This window comes from Pipistrellus kuhlii, unplaced genomic scaffold (genome assembly GCF_014108245.1).
Source record: "Pipistrellus kuhlii isolate mPipKuh1 unplaced genomic scaffold, mPipKuh1.p scaffold_m20_p_6, whole genome shotgun sequence".
NCBI lineage: Eukaryota > Metazoa > Chordata > Mammalia > Chiroptera > Vespertilionidae > Pipistrellus > Pipistrellus kuhlii.
The window spans coordinates 59,015,638-59,033,599 of record NW_023425562.1 but is presented as its reverse complement, the minus strand read 5'-3'; the positions used below and the strand labels follow the sequence as shown (position 1 = coordinate 59,033,599).

The window sequence follows — 17,962 nt, the reverse complement described above, 5'->3', positions numbered from 1 at the left end:
GTAGGAATGTCATGAAAACTTGCCCAATGGGAATCATTGGCTTGGAAAAACTCCCAGGGATATTACTTGAGCACTTATTATAAAATATGCTACATCATTAATGGTATTGGATAATATTGTTTAGAAAAACAAAAACATTGCAATATTATCCAGGGTGGAACTATCAATGTGAAGAAGTTTGAGGAATACTTAAGCAAATTATTTCACTTGTATTTTCTTTTGCACTAGTATGCATGCATAACAACATTTATGCCCCATGGGTGTAAAAGAATACTTTTAGTAAGTAAAGTGAAACATTCTAAGTTGTAAGAAAGTGTTATGGCATAGTTTAAAGGGCAGCACTTTTTAAAATTTTTAGTACTGTCTCATTGTAGACTTCTTAGATTTGATGAAACTGGTAGTTTCTTTAAGAACTGAGGTTTGGTGAAGGCCTGGGAGGGATGTAAGCATTAGGGAGCAGTAGGTACCATGTTAGGTGCTGGTGCCTTCTCAAACTTCACCTGAACCATAAACATGTGGTGTTCAAATTCCCATAGCGTTGGGGAAGAAAAAGACCATTTTCATCCTGCCATTGGAATCTGTTCCTCTCCAGACTTTTTGACCCTATGATGTGTTTGAAAGCTTGGAAAGCAATACACCAGAAAAGCTGCAACCAATTTGAAATTAGTTTAAAGGTTCACATATGAGGCACCTACATAGCTTTGGAAATCGTCAATTCCCTTGGTTTCCTGCATATAGGATTAATTTTTACATGAAAGAAAAATCAATTGCAAAATAACTGTAACTGTTATGTCACCTACACAAAGAATAAGTAGTGCATACTGTAATTTGGGAAATTACATAGATTAATGAAGAAGAAATGAAAGGTATGGATTTGTTAACAAAAGCATTTGAACCTGTAAAGAATTTTTCTGAGTTTATTTGAGCCAAACTGTTAACAATTGCTGGAAAGCAGAATCTCAATGTATTGAGATAATGCTCAGAGAATAGCAATTTTTCACTTTGTTTTAAGCATTACAATCAAAGGAGGAGACTTAAGTGAGTCACATGAAATCCATTGGTGATAGATTAAAGAGGTGGAAGAAAGCAAAGGTGAGGGGGGGGGGAACGTCTGGGATTGGATAAAAAGTAAAATGATAGACATATACTTATTTTACTTAGATGGGTACTGGATAGTTAACAGTCAACAAGTAATGTGATAACAATGACTACCCACTATAAACTGTTTTTAGATAAAGTTTTAATTTCGGACCATCCTTTGTGGTTACTTTAGATCTTTGAGTTTGCAAGACTGCCATGCAGGCCTTCCCTGAGCTTGTCAGTTTAGCAGATTATACATTTGAGGAGCAGAACTACTAGTGAGGTAAGTGAAACAGACAAAATTGATAGTGTTTTGGGTCTGGCAATAGAGCAGTTGTGGAATATTTCAGGAGAATGCTTACAATATTTTCAAGGAATGATCAAGAGATAAGTACAAACAATCAAACTTTTTTAATCCAAGTCATACTGAAAATTACTGGGAGAAGAATCAACCCAAAACAGAGCTGGTAGCATCCTTCAAATATGTATTATACTTCTCTCATTACAGTAGGATTTAGGGAAGGAGCATGGATTAGGTCCATCAACTTGACCTATGAACATTGGGCAAGTAATTGTTTGACTAAATGGTGATTACAGGAAAATAAAGATCTGTAATAAACACTTAAAGGAAGCAAACTTGTATGAAAGAAATTCATCCCATTGTGGTATGACTAACAGTAATAAAATAAACTCCAAGCTATTAGGAAATGTGCAAGAGCAGACTTTAACAGATAATGGTACGTAATTAGGAGAACATTTTAATTCTTTAAGAAATGTGAGACCCCTGGTTCCAGAGATCCTCAATGTTGTTGTTTTTATCTTGAACCCCTCCTTGAATCTGATGAAAAACATGAACATTGTCTCAGAATAATTTTTGCATGAGTACAAAATAAAACATATAGGATCATGGGAGTCAACTGTAAAAAAAAAATAAATAAATAAAGGAAAAGAAAAGAAAGAAAAGTGGAATTAAAATAAGTGCCATCAAAAAAACCATTGCATTGGCCCTAGCTGGTTTGACTCAGTGGACAGAGTGTTCACCTGCAGACCAAAGATTCCTGAGTTCAAATTCCGATCAAGAGCACGTATCTCAGTTGCAGTCTTCTTCTTGGTTCAGTTCCTGGTCAGGGCTGAGTGCAGGAGGCAACATAGTCAATATGTTTCTCTGTGTTTTCCTCTCTCTAAAAATCAATGGGAAAATATCCTCAGGTGAGGATTAAAAAACACACACACAGCCCTAGCCAATTTGGCTCAGTGGATAGAATGTCGGCCTGTAGACTGAAGGGTCCCGGGTTCAATTCCAATCAAGGGCACATGCCCTGTTGTAGGCTCCATCCCCAATAGAGGGAGTGCAGGAGGCAGCAGATCAATGATTCCCTTTCATCATTGATTTTTCTAACTCTCCCCCTCTCCCCTTCCTCTCTGAAATCAATAAAAATTCAGAGGTAATATGCAAATTGACCATCACTCCAACACACAAGATAGCCACCCCCATGTGGACACAATATGGCTGCAGGGGAGGGCAGTTGGGGCAATCAGGCCACCAGGGTAGTGTAGTTGGGAGGGACCAGGCCTTCAGGGGAGGGAAATTGGGAGGGACCAGGCCTACAGGGAAGGACAGTTGGAAGGGACCTGGCCTGCAGGAGAGGGCAGTTGGGGGGGACCAGGCCTGCAGGGGAGGACAGTTAGGGGCAATCAGGCCTGCAGGGGAGCAGTTAAGTATCAATTAGGCTGGCAGGGTAGTGGTTAGGGGGTGATCAGGCTGACAGGCAGAGGGGGTTAGGGGCAAACAGGCAGGCAGGCAAGCGGTTGGGAGTCAGTAGTCCTGGGTGGTGAGAGGGATCCCAGATTGGGGAGGGTGCAGGCTGGGCTGAGGGACTCTCCTCCGCTCCCGCATGCACGAATTTCATGCACTGGGCCTCTAGTGTATTATATATAAAACACACACAAACCATTGCATCATATGCCTATAGCAAAGACAGCACTTAATAATTATTTATTAATTGAATGGATGACATCGTCAGAAATGTCCAGGGATTTAATTCAAGCTCAGATATCAAATGTGGTCTATCAAAGCTGTCTAAAACTAAAGTTCATCTTAACCAAACACCTCAGTAGGCTCATTCCAACCAAGTTACAACTCAAGCTATCTCCCTTATGTGTCCTTCAATATTCCCTAAAAAAGTGGTTTTTTTTTGTTTTTTTTTCAGTATTTCACTGATTTAAGGAATCAGTTAACATAGCTTTTATGTTCATGGTTAGCCAGAGATTAAATTTGATGCTGGAAAGGTAACAATTTAAGTTAGATACCTAGCAAATGCTGATCAACTGTCCTGAGACCATCAAAGGAGAGAGAGAGAGAAAAAAAAAAACACCTCCTTTTTTGTTTGTTTTTGTGTTTTGGTGGGGCCGATTTTTTTTTTTTTTTTTTTTTTTTAATAAATGACTGCATCTTTGGCAGAGAATCTTTCTAGCTTTCAGAAAAGTTCCTTTAAAGTTTAATTTGTTTAAAATAATCTAGGGCCGGGACCGGTTTGGCTCAGTGGATAGAGCGTCGGCCTGTGGACTGAAAAGTCTTGGGTTCGATTCCGGTTGAGGGCATGTACCTTGGTTGCGGGCACATCCCCAGTAGGGGGTGTGCATGAGGCAGCTGATCGATGATTCTCTCTCATCAATGTTTCTAACTCTCTATCCCCCTCCCTTCCTCTCTGTGAAAAATCAATAAAATATAAATATTTAAAATAATCTAGGGATCTTGTTATGGATATTCGATTGGGCAGGTCTGGGGCGGTCCTGACAATGCAGTTTTGGCCGTTCCCAAATGATGCTGCAGGCTTTACACCACGCTTTGCTTTGCCAAAGTTATAAATTCTTAACCGCCTTAAGTCACCTTTATCCTCGCTTTCAACATTATTTTTTTGTTTTTATTTTTTTACTTTTTTTTTTTTTTCGCTTTCAACTTTAAAATGTGGTCCACACGTGCTTGTTTTGCAAGAGAAAATTTCCAGAAAACATCTGGCCTGCTAATTTTCTTCACCTTCGCAAGGGGGAAACAATGCGGTTCAGATGTCCATCTCCAGCCTCCGCACTTGGTGATCTTCAATGGGCTCTGGGGCGAAGGAACCCGGCAATGACCGAGGGCCAGGTCTCCCCGGTGTCGCTGCAGGAAAACACAGACCGGCCCGCGGGAGCCCGCCCAGGGGATGCCCCGCGACCCCTGCCGCTGACGCCACTCTTTTCCAGGAACCCACAGCCCGCCCCACCCCGCGCGGCGGCCGATTGGCCGGGACGGCGCCGGGCGTGACGCAAGGCCCCGCCCCGCCGTCCGTCCGGCCCCGCCCCCCGCGGGGTGGCCCGGCGGTTTGGTCTGGAGCAGCTGAAACCGGTTTGAGCGCAGCCGCCTTCGGCAGCCGGGCGACGCCGCGGGCCGCCTTGGGGAGCGCTGGCGAGGCGCGGACGCCCGGAGCCCGGCAGCTCGGCCCGCGGCACTCGCTCTCCGGCGCGGCGGCGGCGGCGGCGGCGGCGACCCGCGGACGCGGACCCGGCAGGTGAGTCGGCCGCCGGGCGGGCCGGGAGCTCGGTGCAGGGGCCTGGGCGGCCCACTCACGTGGCAGCTGAGCTGTCAGGGCGGCCCGGGCCGGGGACGCGGCGGGGCGGGGGGTGCGGCGCCGGGACCGGCGGCGGCGGAGTCGAGGGGTTGGGCGGGCTGTGTCCCCCCAGCCCGGGCCGGGCACCGCCTGCCGGGGAAACACCGGCTTGGACGTTCCCTTCGGTAAGTCGGTGGGGAGCATCTTTATTCCACTTTTATTGTTTGCTGGCTGCCTCGTTTCCGCGGGGCTGTCTGTCGAGCGCTTAAGTTCCTCTCCGGGGGAAAAAAAATAAATTGTGAAGTCTTTTCGATAAATCAGAATGCAAAGAGCATAGGAATCCCCGGGAGTATAGGGAGGACCAAGTTAAGGAGCAAAGACCCCAAAATGCGGCTGAAGCACCCTCACCCACAGCGGGTCCCTGCCCGCCGCCACCATCGATCCCCAAGTCGCGGTGTTTTGACAGCCGCTTCTTTTCTGAAAGTGCCCGGCCACGAGGTCTAGGCCATGCCTGGGCACTCCAGTTATTCCAAGAAACCAGAGTGCCGTACTCTCTCCCAGGAAAAGGATCCAGGAATAGATAGCCTGCAGTGCCCTCGCTGCAGCGTTCAGACTGCATGCAGCTCTCTCGCCAGCGCTCTGCTTTCTCCGACGCTCTTTGGTTTGCCGTGATGAGATCTGGGGAGAAAAAGCCTTCATCCATTCGGGGCTTCGCCAGCCCCTCCTGCTACCCCACCGCCCTGGTCCAAAGCAAGTCTCTGCCATGAATTCAGTCGTGTGATCGATCGGTAGAGAATTCTTTCACCTTGAGGCAGCTGTTGAGTCTGATGTAGCACCAACATAGGGGAACTGATGGCATCAGGCGGGATGTTTGGGACCTGATGATGTTGGGGTGTTTTTGTTTTTTCTTAAAATTTTTTTTATACAATGTCTTCTTTCTACTAGTCTTTCAAGGTCCCCATTTTTTCCTCCCAGCTCCTACCCTCTGCTCCTCCCCTTCATGTTTCTCCATCTTGCTACATTTCTGACAGTTATGACTTGGCTAAAAAGTAAATACAAGTTATCAGTACTTTTTCCAGCTCCTAATGTGCTGGCTACAAAGAACGCAATATTAACAGGTAAAACTGCGCAAGGTCCTGTATGTTTTTGATTTGGGAGAGCTCTAGCCGGGTACACGTGATCCCCAGTCAGACGCATTCAAGAAGCTACCAATAAAGGCATAAATAAGTGGCACAGCAAATTGATGTTTGATTCTTTCTCTCTCTAAAAAAATTTTTTTAAAAATTTATTTACAAAAGAACTAAGGCGAACAAATATTCTAGACAAAATAAGACTTAGAAAAGTTGGGACTCAAAGAAATAATGACCACAAAATAAAACTCACAGTGGCAAAGTGAGTAAAATTTTTATCTACAGAAAGCAGATTGATGAATCAAATCTTTGCTTATAACTTAACCAGGAAAAAATATGAAATATTTATAAAAAGGGAAACCATTTGGAAAGACTTGATTGCGTAGTTTAGAAAGTGATTAAGGAATTAACTTGGCTTAAAGAAATCCAGAAATCCTTTCTTAATAAAAATCTCTTCATGTCTGCAGCCATTTTACTAAAACTTTGCTGGTCAGAGTAGTGGGATCATAATGGTCCTCCATCGAATGAATAGAAATTAACTCAGGAAAGCATAGGCATTTCCGATAGTCCTTTCTGACAGGCAGTTAAGATACTCAAAGCTGTTGGTGTTTAGGAAAGAGCAAAGAGAATAGGAAACAGCTTTTTCTTTGAAGAAGAAAAAAATTGGGGGAAAGGAAAAACAGTGAGAGATGTTCTTTTTGGCCAGAGAAACATGCTTTAGCTAAAAATATTCTTTAATTTAGCTCTAAGTTAAAATGTTCTTATACCTTGGTTTGCTTAAATCTCCTTTTTGTCCCCTAAGCTGGTAAACTAGTAAGGTCACAGATGGGAGTAGTTTCTTTGACTAAAAGTAGAGAGTACATTTATTTTGCTAGGCAGTGTAAACTCAAATATTTTAAAATGTAAGTTGCAACTCATATTTTGCTTGTTGGCTTGAGTCTTTAAAAAATATTAAAGTAGTGTTAAATGCTACTCAAAATCTCAGGTAAGAATGCTGTTTAATATTTATCTAAAAGCACGAAATGGAGGTTATATTTAAAAACCAAAAACCTTGTCAGGAAGCACAGTCTATAAAAGAATGATAAGTGAGTTGATTAAATGATATATAACATTACATACACAGCTCATGTATGTAGCATTTTTCATCTTATTTTATGTATATTTGGAAGACTTCCTCCTGTTCAAGGTTTTTTGTTTTGTTTTCATGAAGAGGAAGTGTTATTGGGTGTGTAAATTTTGTGTTTTCACCACAGACCAGTATTTTACTTAGTCACCACTGTTTTTGTGATAGCTGGTGCTTGGGTGCTCCAATCCTGCACCAGAATTTTGGCTTCTGTCCACAATCAAGTAAACTGCTGTAGCAGCAGCTCCCTGGCTTTTATTGGTATGGTATTAAACTGGGGAGATGGGGTGGAAATTAAACTTTTGGCAATATAAGTGGAAGATGATGCTTTTTTGACATTTGAGGAAGTTTTATGGGGTTATCTTTGTGTTTTTATAGTACATTTACTGCAGCTGTGTCCAGCCAAGTTACTATAGTCATTCACCTTAAGAACAAGAGACTCAATTTTAATGACCAATTGATTTCCCTTTTATTAAATTTTAGATAATTTTCTCATTTAATGCAGTAGAGATCTAGAGATAATTTTGTATCAGTTGTTAAATTTAATGCATGGGAATAATTACATCTGATTTTCCTAAAATTGGTTAAAATAGTATGCACCTATTAGTTGATCAATTTTGAATAACTGTACTATAATTATGTGGAGAAGTCTCTTCTTAGTTAAGAACTGTGGTAGTAAACACTGGGTGAAAGTATGTTATTGGTTGAGATTGAGGTTGTTTATTCAGTAGTTTTGCTAGATAATGGAGCTTTTGCTATGTCTCAAAATTAATTCAGTAACATAAAATTTGAGCTTTTTTGCTAGCCTTAAGGTTTCTTTTTTATATAAATTTAAATGGAAGATTGCAATGCTTCAATAAGCCATTTTATTAATTAGAAAAGGAAATATTTGTACTTAGATTCATATCAGATGTCGTGTTAAAAGAGGATTTTTTAATATATGTTTTTTAATATATTTTCTTGATTTCAGAGAGAAAAGGAGAGGGAGAGAGAAACATCATTGATGAGAGAGCCATTGATTGGCTGCTCCTGCACTCCCCCTACTGGGAAGTGAGCTCATAACCCTAGCATTTGCTCTTGACCTGAATTGAACCATGGGCCCTTCAGTCTGCAGGCTGATAACTCTATCCACTAATACAAATCAGCTAGGGCAAAAGAGAACTATTAAGATTTTGGATAATAATTGGTTATTTGGAGAGGTTAACAATCAAGGTATTTTTAGATTGAGGATATTCTTCAGCAGTGTTAGAACTGAATCTATGTGCTTTAAATAGATCATATTTACTCTTAGAAAGTACTAGTAGATTAGGGCCCTGGGAACTCGCAGGAGGCAACCAGTTTTTCTCTCGTCTTCCCTTCTCTCTCCCACTCTCTAAAAAAACACACAAAACACTGGAAATAGCCTCGGGTAAAGATTAACAACAATAAAAAGTAGATTAGATATTTTTTAATATATTTTTATTGATTTCAGAGAGGAAGCAAGAGTGGAGAGAGAGAGATAGAAACATCAATGATGAGAGAGAATCATCGATTGGCTGCCACCTGCACTCTCCCCACTGGCGGATCGAGTTGGCAACCCCAGGCATGTGCCCTTTGCCGGAATCGAACCTGGGACCCTTCAGTCCACAGGCTCTATCCACTGAGCCAAATCAGCCAGCACTAGATTAGATATTTTAGAAACTATTTTGATCAAGGACAGATTTTTCTCCAGTGCAGAGTCTTGGGTTTTCTAAATAAATGGTCAAGTTACTAAATAGGGAAGTCTTTATCCAAGTATAACTTGAAAACACATTGACTGATGGTCCTGTTTATACATATTCAACATTTACATTTTATGATTTATGTAAATGGGGTGATATATAGTTTATAGCTAACAATCAGCCTGGACTCTTTAAAAAAATTTTTTTTAATTTATTGATTTTTTTTTTTTTAAAGGGGGAGATGCACTTGTTATATTCCACTTATGTATATAGCATTCATTGGTTGGTTCTTATATGTGCTCTGACTGGAGATCCAACCTGCAACCCTGCTGCTGTAGGACATTGCTCCAACAAACTTAAGCCATACAAGTAATAATTAATGTCGTTTTCTAATACTTTTTTAAATCAAATTTATTTAAACAATACAACAAAATTTAATCAACAATATAGTTGCCGTTGTTTTCTACTACTTGTGCCCAACGCTCAGGAAGCATTTTAATCCCTCTGTTGTAAAATTCTTGTGATTTTGATGCAAAAAATTCGGTCAATGCATTTTTGAGGCATTCTTCATTATTAAATTTTTTTCCAAGAAGAAAGTTTTGCAAAGAACGAAACAAATGGTAATCGGAAGGGGCAATATCAAGAGAATATGCAGGTTGAGGGAGAACTTCCCATTCCAACTGGCGCAGTTTTTCAGCAGTGATTCTTGCAGTATGCGGTCGTGCGTTATCGTGGTGAAGAATTACGCCCTTCCGATTAGTCAGCGCGGATTCTTTTTCTCTTAAAGCTTGGGCTAACCTTTCCAATTGGGCACTATACACTGCACTTGTAATGGTTTGGTTAGATGGTAAAAGTTCATAATGAAGAATTCCTTTAAAATTCCACCAAACACACAACATCACTTTTTTCGCATGCAAGTCAGGTTTTGGCGTGGGCTGCGGAGCCTCATTTTTGTCCAACCATTGAGGCCGCCTTTTCAAATTAACATACAGCACCCATTCTTCATCTCCGGTAACAATTTGCTCTAAAAACGGCAAACGGTTTTTGACGAGAGAGGAGCGAACTGCAAATTGTGACTCTTTGATTACGGTTGTTGTCAGTCAACTCATGAGGAACCCATTTTCCAAACTTTTGGACTTTGCCAAGTGCACGCAATTGATTGGAAATTGTTTTTTGTGAACAATTTAAAGTTGTCGCAAGCTCTTGGGTAATTTGAGGATTTTGCACCAAAAGAGCTTGAAGAGCTTCTTGATCAAAATTGGACACACGGCCTCGACCACTCTTGTCATCTAACGAAAAATTTCCCTCGCGAAATTTCTCAAACCAACGCTGGCATTTTCTGGCGCTAACTGCATCTTGACCAAGAGCACTGCAGATGTTTTTTGCAGCCTCACTTGCTTTTCTTCCTAATTGGAACTCGTAAAGCATGCAGTGCCGAATATGCTCTTCATCTGCCATCTTCTTAGCCCTAGTTTTGCAACAAAAACCAAACCAAACACAAACTTTTTCAAGCAAAACTTGTTAATTGCACTTCACACGTTCTGTAGATACCACGTGTTTGAAGGTTGTCAATACAAGTCAACGCCAAGTAAGATTTTAAACGAATGTTAAAAAACGACATTAAGTATTACTAGACCCAATATTATGAGCCCCACTCTTGATCTCCATAGCTGTCCCCTGAAGATACAAACTAGAGATCAGGTTTCTCAGTCTCAGCCCTGTTGATATTTGGAGTTGGTCAGTTATATGTAGAGAGCTGTTCTGTGTGCAGTCTGTGGTGTTTAGTAGCTCTCCTGGCCTCTACCCACTAGATGCCAGGAGCATCTCCCCGGATTGATTTTGGTTCCATAAATGTCTCTCGACATTTGGAGAGCAAAATTGCCTCCAAGTGCGAGCAGACTTACAGTTGCCAGGTGAATTGGAGGGTGATGAAAAAAGTGAAGGGATTAAGAAGTACAAATTGGTAGTCACAAAACAGTCACAGAAACAGCATAGGGAATGTAGTCAATTGTGATAACTGTATATGGTAACAGGCAGGTACTAGACTTATCAATCAGAGGGATTACTTCATAAGTTATATTAATATCTAACCACTAGGCTGTACACCTGAAATGAATATAATACTGAATGTTGGCTATAATTGAAAAATTTAAAAATGAGCTGTATATTCACTTTATAAAAATTAAAAAAAAAAAAAAAGCCGAAACCGATTTGGCTCAGCGGTAGAGCGTCGGTCTGCGGACTGAAAGATCCCAGGTTCGATTCCGGTCGGGCATGTACATTGGTTGCGGGCACATCCCCAGTAGGGGGTGTGCAGGAGGCAGCTGGTTGATGATTCTCTCTCATCGACGTTTCTAGCTCTCTATCTCTCTCCCTTCCTCTCTGTAAAATATCAATAAAATATATTTTTTAAAAAAAATTAAAGAAAAAAGCCTCCAGTAAGAATCACTGCTATAGATCGATATCACACTGCCTTGTCTTAGAAGTGTCATAGCAGTATTTATTAAATAACCATTTTAGAGTAGTGCTTGTGTTCACAGGGAGCCAAGGGAAAACAAAGGGGAAATAGAAGAATGAATGTCTATGAAAGGTTCTTTAGGACTTAGGTATATGCCCTGACTGGGAATCGAACTTGCAGTCTTGTAGTGTATGGGACAACACTCCAACCAACTGAGCCATCCGGCTAAGGCATGTTCTTTCTATATTTAAATTCTATAACCTTCTTGAGAATTGGCATTATATATTTAAAAAGAACTCTATTTCCTATCATCCCTCAGATACTTAAATTAGAGGATGGTAAACAGATTGATTTGGCTGGGAGAAATAGAAAAGAAGTGAAAATTCAGAGAGAAAAAAAATGTGGATAAGTGATTAAAAACATCAAAGGCTTAGGAGTTTAGATTTCTATAAATAATCTAAGTGATTTCAAGAATTTTGAGATTTAGAAGCTAAAATACTGGTAGGAGAATTAGGATTATGAATGAAGTTCAAACTTTATTTTTTTAAAGAAAGATGCCAGCTATCACTATTTTTTTTTTTTTTTTAATATATTTTATTGATTTTTTACAGAGAGGAAGGGAGGGAGAGAGAGAGCTAGAAACGTCGATGAGAGAGTAACATCGACCAGCTGCCTCTTGCATACCCCCGATAGGGGATGTGCCCGCAACCAAGGTACATGCCCTTGACCAGAATCGAACCCGGGACCTTTCAGTTCGCAAACCGACGCTCTACCACTGAGCCAAACCCGTTTCGGCTGAAGTTCAAACTTTAGAAAGAAAAGCATATAAATACAGGGTTTGGTAATAAATTGCAAAGTTGATACTCTAAATTTAAGTCTGCAGCAGAACTGGACTTGATGGTCCTAAGGATAATAAAGAAAATCTGAAGAGTGACTTGTAGGGGAAGGTGTTTGGTTGTCATTAGTTATGAGAAGCACATTCTCAAACTTGTTGTAGAACATGAATAGTTTGTTTAGTGGGTAATATTTTGTTTTTTTGGTTCTTATTACTAAAGTTAAAATCTTTCTGTTAAGGTATAAATCCTCTCTTGAGCCTCTCTTTTTCTCTATCATTTTTTCCTTCCACCATAACATGGGCCTGGCCAGGAAAGATAGGTTGAGTTTAGAACAGCTGCTTATCAGAAGAGAAAGTATGTGACAGGAGAATCTGCATCCTTAAAAAAAAAAAATAAATAAAAAATGGGGGGAAGGTCACATTTGCTTTGCAATTTTTTTATTTTTTTTTGCATTTAATATAGGTTCAATTCTGGCCATGTGGCCATTTTATTTTATTTTATTTTATTTTATTTTTTTATTGTTTGAAGTATTACAAATAGTGGTACATATGTCTCCTTATTTCCCCCCCCCATTGGCTTCCCCCACCCCCACAGTGTCTTCATTGGTTATGCTTACATGCATGCGTACAAGTCCTTCGATTGATCTCTTACAGCCCCCTTCCCCCAACCTCCCCTGCCTTCCCACTGTAGTTTGGCAACTACAGTGGGAAGGCAGACTTGGCAGTCTGTTCAATGCTTCTTTGCCTCTGAATTTATTTTCCCCCCATTGCTTTGCAATTTTTATGGTCCATATATTCTTATGGAACAGGTCTGTAACATTACAGTCCCTAAAACTTGCTAGGTATTTCCTAAGTAATTCAGTCTCTATATAAAGTCTGGGAAATCTTTTGCTAACAAGTTAAAATTCATTTTTGTTTTTGTATAGATGTCTAGAGCTAATATTTTCATATATTATAAATGACATCTTCTCTTTTTCTTCCTAGCCCGACATCCTCAAAAAAATCCATCAGAATGACACCTTCTCAGGTTACCTTTGAAATAAGAGGAACTCTGTTTCCAGGTATTGTAAATGAGCATTTTCCTTATCTGGTTTATCTTAAATATGGAGCTGTTGTTAGATGAAAATATCTTTATGGCTTGCCTGATACTACACATGTGCTTGGAGCATAGTAAACACAGGGAAAAACAAACAAAAAACTCTTATTTTCAAAGAAAGCTGTGATTTAATTTTGCATATGACAAAGATAATCGGGCTGTGATTTTTAAATAGCATAAAAACAATGGAAATTTTGCTAGTGCAAGAAATTGGAAAAATACTTGTCTAATATAACTTTGTTCCCAATTTATAAGTTTCTTATTTTTATTTTTAACTTCATTATATATTTTTGCTGTCTACTTAAGCAGTGTGAAATAATTTTTATGTAAGATAGCACGTCAAAACAGTATCGTACCTGGGTTATATACATCCTTGTTTAATATACTTTGGCTATACTAGTCAGTTCCTCAAATCTGTTGCATTTCTTCTCTAGAACCATTGGGATTTTCTCAAATTATTTCCTCTAGATCTGTGCTGTGCCCCACTTACTTCGCTTTACTGTAATCTCCCATACTTTCAACTAGATTAAGGTCCCTATTTATCCTTTAAAAAATAAAAATCAGGGAAGGTATGATAACATAAATTTATTATAAGAAATCTGATTACTTTAGAGGATTTAAGTATTTAAATATTTTGACATACTCAATCACCCTATGTTTTACAAAACATGTGTATTTATTACTTTGAAAACTCCTGAATGATTCTCATACCTATAATTTTAGTTAAGTTTTATAGCCCAAGCTTACAAAATGCTCATGCTGGTGGCTAAACTAACTGTAATTCTAGTTTTTCCAGAGTAGTGTCTAAAGCTAGAATCCTAGCTATTAGAATGTGGAGAAATTTGTCTTGACCTTTAACATTTGGGTTCAGTTCATTATATTTTTCTTTATGAATTTTAATTATATTAATTCAGAAAGTGTTGATATAAGTCAAAGACTTCTGTGTGTTTGTATCCAGAAAGGTGGTAGACTTTAAAAAATATATATATATATATTATGAGAAAAGGAGAGGGAGAGCGATAAATACATCAATGAGAGAATATTGATCACCTGCCTTCTGCATGCCCCCTACTGGGGACAGAGCTCGAAATCTGGGCATGTGCTTTGACGGGAATCAAACTGTGACCTCCTGGTTTATAGGTTGATGTGCAGCAACTGAACCACATCCGCCTTGCAGAAGGTTTAGACCTTTGCTAAATACTAAGTGAAATTTAGCAAATATAAATAACTATATGTTGGTTTGTCTATTGATGAGAAGTGTTCTGATGAAAGTCATTATTTTTATAAGGTGTATTAGATTTTTCAATGTCTAATTTATTTGTTTATTTATTTATTTATTTATTTTTAGGATATTTATTGTTGTCACATTGCTTCTGTCCCATTGATAATTTTCTTGATCTTTAATTTGTTAATAGCTACTGTCTGAATTTCAGGAAATATAAATTATTATCTCTTTAGAATACTTGTCTGCAGTTAGCGATTGCCCCTTTAACTGGAAGTTGCCTAGAGGGCAGGAACTTGGTTTGATTAGTCATCTTGGTGCCTTTTATTGGCTCAATAAATAGTTGAACAAATGAAAGTTCATTCCTCACATCCCTCTTTTCTCTGGCTTTGGGTATGTAAAGGTAGGTCAAGTTAGTAACGCAGATGCTTGTGTAATACCTGAGTCTAAACCCACGTTTCCAGTGAGTGTCCTCCATCTTTGCTAAAGGGTACTCTGCATCTGGTCGAACTAATACAACTGACTGATCTTTAAAACTAAAAGTGGAAACTTTTCTATTTATGCCACTGTAACTGGTGTTCTGTTTCTTTAGGAGAAGTTTTTGCTATATGTGGAAGCTGTGATGCTTTGGGAAACTGGAATCCTCAAAATGCTGTGGCTCTCCTTCCAGAGAATGAGACAGGTGAAAGGTAAGCATCAAAATGTCAGGTTACAGAATAATTGTAATATTCAGATTATAAATTGGGGGCCATCTAAGATGGCTTGGTATGTTTTTCTTTTAATTTTAATTTTTATCAAAGTTATCACATGTACATAGATGATAAAGAGTGAAATAGCTTTACAAAGTTTACTGTGAGGAAAAAATTCATTTTCCTCAATTTCTACCTCTCAACCATTTTCAACTCTTGGTTGGTTTTTCAGATACCACCACATTTATAAATAATAGACTTATATTGCTATTTTTTTTCTTTTTTAACTTTTAGGCAGCATCTTTTGGTTTCTCAGTACATATTCTTGATAAAAGATTTAATTTTTGCTCTAAAGTAACTTTTTTCTCAGATGTGTATAGTATTAACTAAAAGTAACAGAATGGAACACATACTTGTTTAGATAGTTTAGCTGATATAATGAAATGAGTTCACTATGAACATTAAATACAGCACTAAACTTAGCATGGATGTATTGGTGCATTGGGCTGGGAAAGGTAGATCTGTGTCTGTTTCAGTTCTGCAGTTAACCATGGTCTTGGGCACATCTAATATCTCTAGGTCTCGGTTACCTCATTTACACAGTAAAGGGGTTAGGATAGAATCAGTGAATGTCAACAAAGGTGGTTCTTCTCTACTTGGGAATATTTGGAAATGTTATGAGTTGTGTGTGTGTGTGTTGGGGGGTGGGGTAGTGGTAAAGAGAGATAAGATTCTAAATAGCATATAAATACATGCAATACCCCTTGGGAGAAATACCAAATTTGGTGATTATGAAGCTCAAATTCTGTTTTCCTATGGAATAAATGGGGCCTGTGGACTAGTGCTAGACAAAAACCTTTTTTTTTTTTTTTTTTAAATCCGTGCATGATGTAAGAAATACACACATTGAGAGCAAGCATTTGGAAATGTTTATAGCAGTTTGACATGCGAGGGCATCCATGCATACCACCATGGACACACCTTGTTGAATGGGTACTGTTGCAGGACAGGTTGGGTAAAACAAACGAGCAAATAAAAACGGCCTTTGAAGCAGATGGTTTGAGAAGCATTGATGGCAAAGCAAAGGAAAATAAAACAATACCCTAATGTAAGCTAAGGAAAAGAAGAACATAGAAATATAGAGAACATTCTTGTCTATTTGTCATTCTAATTCTGAACCTAGTAATAGGGGTACATACACATTTTCTTAGCCACAAGTAAAGTTCCATTGAGAAATGATATTGGAATCACAGAGGAATGGGATGTTGAGTCTTTCAAGTGTCTATTTTTTCCTTGATTTTTCGAATCAGCTAGTTCTATCAAGTGAGTCCTGTATTTTTCTGAACTCTTCCTAAAATAGCCCTCTTCTCTGAACTTTTGAGCTTCCCTGGCACCTATCTTAAGTCCATTTCATCCAGCCTCATCAAAGTGATGTGAATAAAGTGAGGTAACACCTAACAACTTAAACTTATGAGACCAGCCATTTTTCACGTTGTTGGCATACACTGAAATATAATGATTCATATATAGCAGATAAACAGAGCTTCACAGCAGAAATGAAGTAGATAATACAAAATTATACAGAAAGATAATATAGCATACGTGGTCTTCACATCTAAGTGTTCTCTACCCCTTTTTCACAGTCTCTTAAGCCTCTTCATACCTACAGGCTTGTGGTGACAAGAGCTCTGTTGGGTTTTTCTTTCTACATTCAGTTATTTTGAAGGTCTTGGCCTTGTTTCCTAATAATGCAGAAAATGTGAGTCACTTTGATTTTACTTGCTCTCCTTGTAGATTTTGGGGAAGGATTTGAGGACAATTTAAAATCAGGCAGGTGCACTAAACCTCATTGCCCCTCTTGCCTGGTTTATTTTTAATTTCATCATCTTATGTTCATTCTTGCCCTCACTGAGCAGTGCTAGTTCACTTTTAACTTTGCTACATTTGCTTGGAGAACTAGAGTGAAAAAGACTTAATTGATTTGCTTTCATCTCTTTTCTTTATTTAGTGGTTGTTAATCAGGAGTACACCTTAAAATAACTTCCGAGGGCTTTAAAAAAATACACCTACCTAATCCTGGCCAGTGTGGCTCAGTTGGTTGGCTATCATCCCGTGCACCGAAAGGTTGCTAGACTGATTCCTGCTTAGGGCACATGTCTGGGTCTTGAGCTTTATCCCTGGTAGGGGGCATGGAGAAGGTAGCCAATCCATGTTTTACTACTCTCACATTAGTGTCTCTCTCCCTCCCTTTTTCTTCCTCTCTTTCTAAAAATAAACTATTCTTTAAAAAGATAGATATAGATGTAGATATCCCTAGTCCTTACTTCTGGATATTGAGAAATAATGCATTAGAGAGGGGGCCCCAGTATATTTTTCAAAGCTTCCCACCAGTTCTAGTGTGCACATCTGGGGTTAAGCTTACTGTTTTATGGATGAAGCAGTACTGGAAATCTGCCAGGCCCCCCCCCCCCCCCCGGTGTGTGTGTGTGTCTGTGTGTGTGTGTATCTGTGTCTGTCTCTCTCTCTCTCTCTCTCTCTCTCTCTCTCTCTCTCTCTCTCTCTCTCTCTCTCTCTCATGGTAGCAGAGATGGGAAATAAACTTGAACTTATAGTTGGTAGAATTTGCTTGGAGTCCTGTGTTGAAAATGATTCTGAGCCTATCAGGAAAAAGTAATTTGCTATCCTTGCTTTAGAGCAGTGATTCTCAACCAGCCATATATTCAGTGCCCTATGAGATTTTATCAAATTCCATATGATCAAGCTCTTCTCCAGACCTATGAAAGCAGAGACTCCCAGGAAAAAGTCAGGATATATGTATTTTTTAACTACCATATTATTCTGATAGCTGAAGCTAAGACTGGGTGACAGCTGGCTGTGGATATTTCTTAGGAACTACAATTGAGTCAGAGTGAGGATAATGCCTATAGCGTGTCTTGGAAGAGCCAGGTGGGGAGCAGTGCTAGCCATCTGGTGTCATGGAAGAACATTTGGAGCTGTCGTTTATTCACTGAACTGTTCAGGTGGAATTAATGTTTGTGTAAT

At 39.3% G+C, this 17,962-nt stretch overlaps 1 protein-coding gene across 7 annotated transcripts in view; it reads left to right on the top strand.

The window, feature by feature from the left end:
- Window positions 1–4,453: 4,453 nt before the first annotated feature.
- Window positions 4,454–17,962, top strand: part of GPCPD1 (glycerophosphocholine phosphodiesterase 1) — a 67,185-nt gene continuing 53,676 nt past the window's right edge. For 5 of the 7 annotated variants that reach the window (XR_006740318.1, XM_036419913.2, XM_036419912.2 and 2 more), the window contains exons 1-3: window positions 4,454–4,628; window positions 12,898–12,974; window positions 14,824–14,920. Coding sequence is in view for 6 of the 7 variants with exons in the window: in XM_036419913.2 (XP_036275806.1) it covers window positions 12,926–12,974; window positions 14,824–14,920 (146 nt within the window). In the remaining variant the exon portion in view is untranslated. Of the gene's footprint in view, window positions 4,629–7,070; window positions 7,182–12,897; window positions 12,975–14,823; window positions 14,921–17,962 lie in introns of those variants that run through there. The other 2 variants (XM_036419911.2, XM_045574597.1) reach the window with 2 other exon arrangements.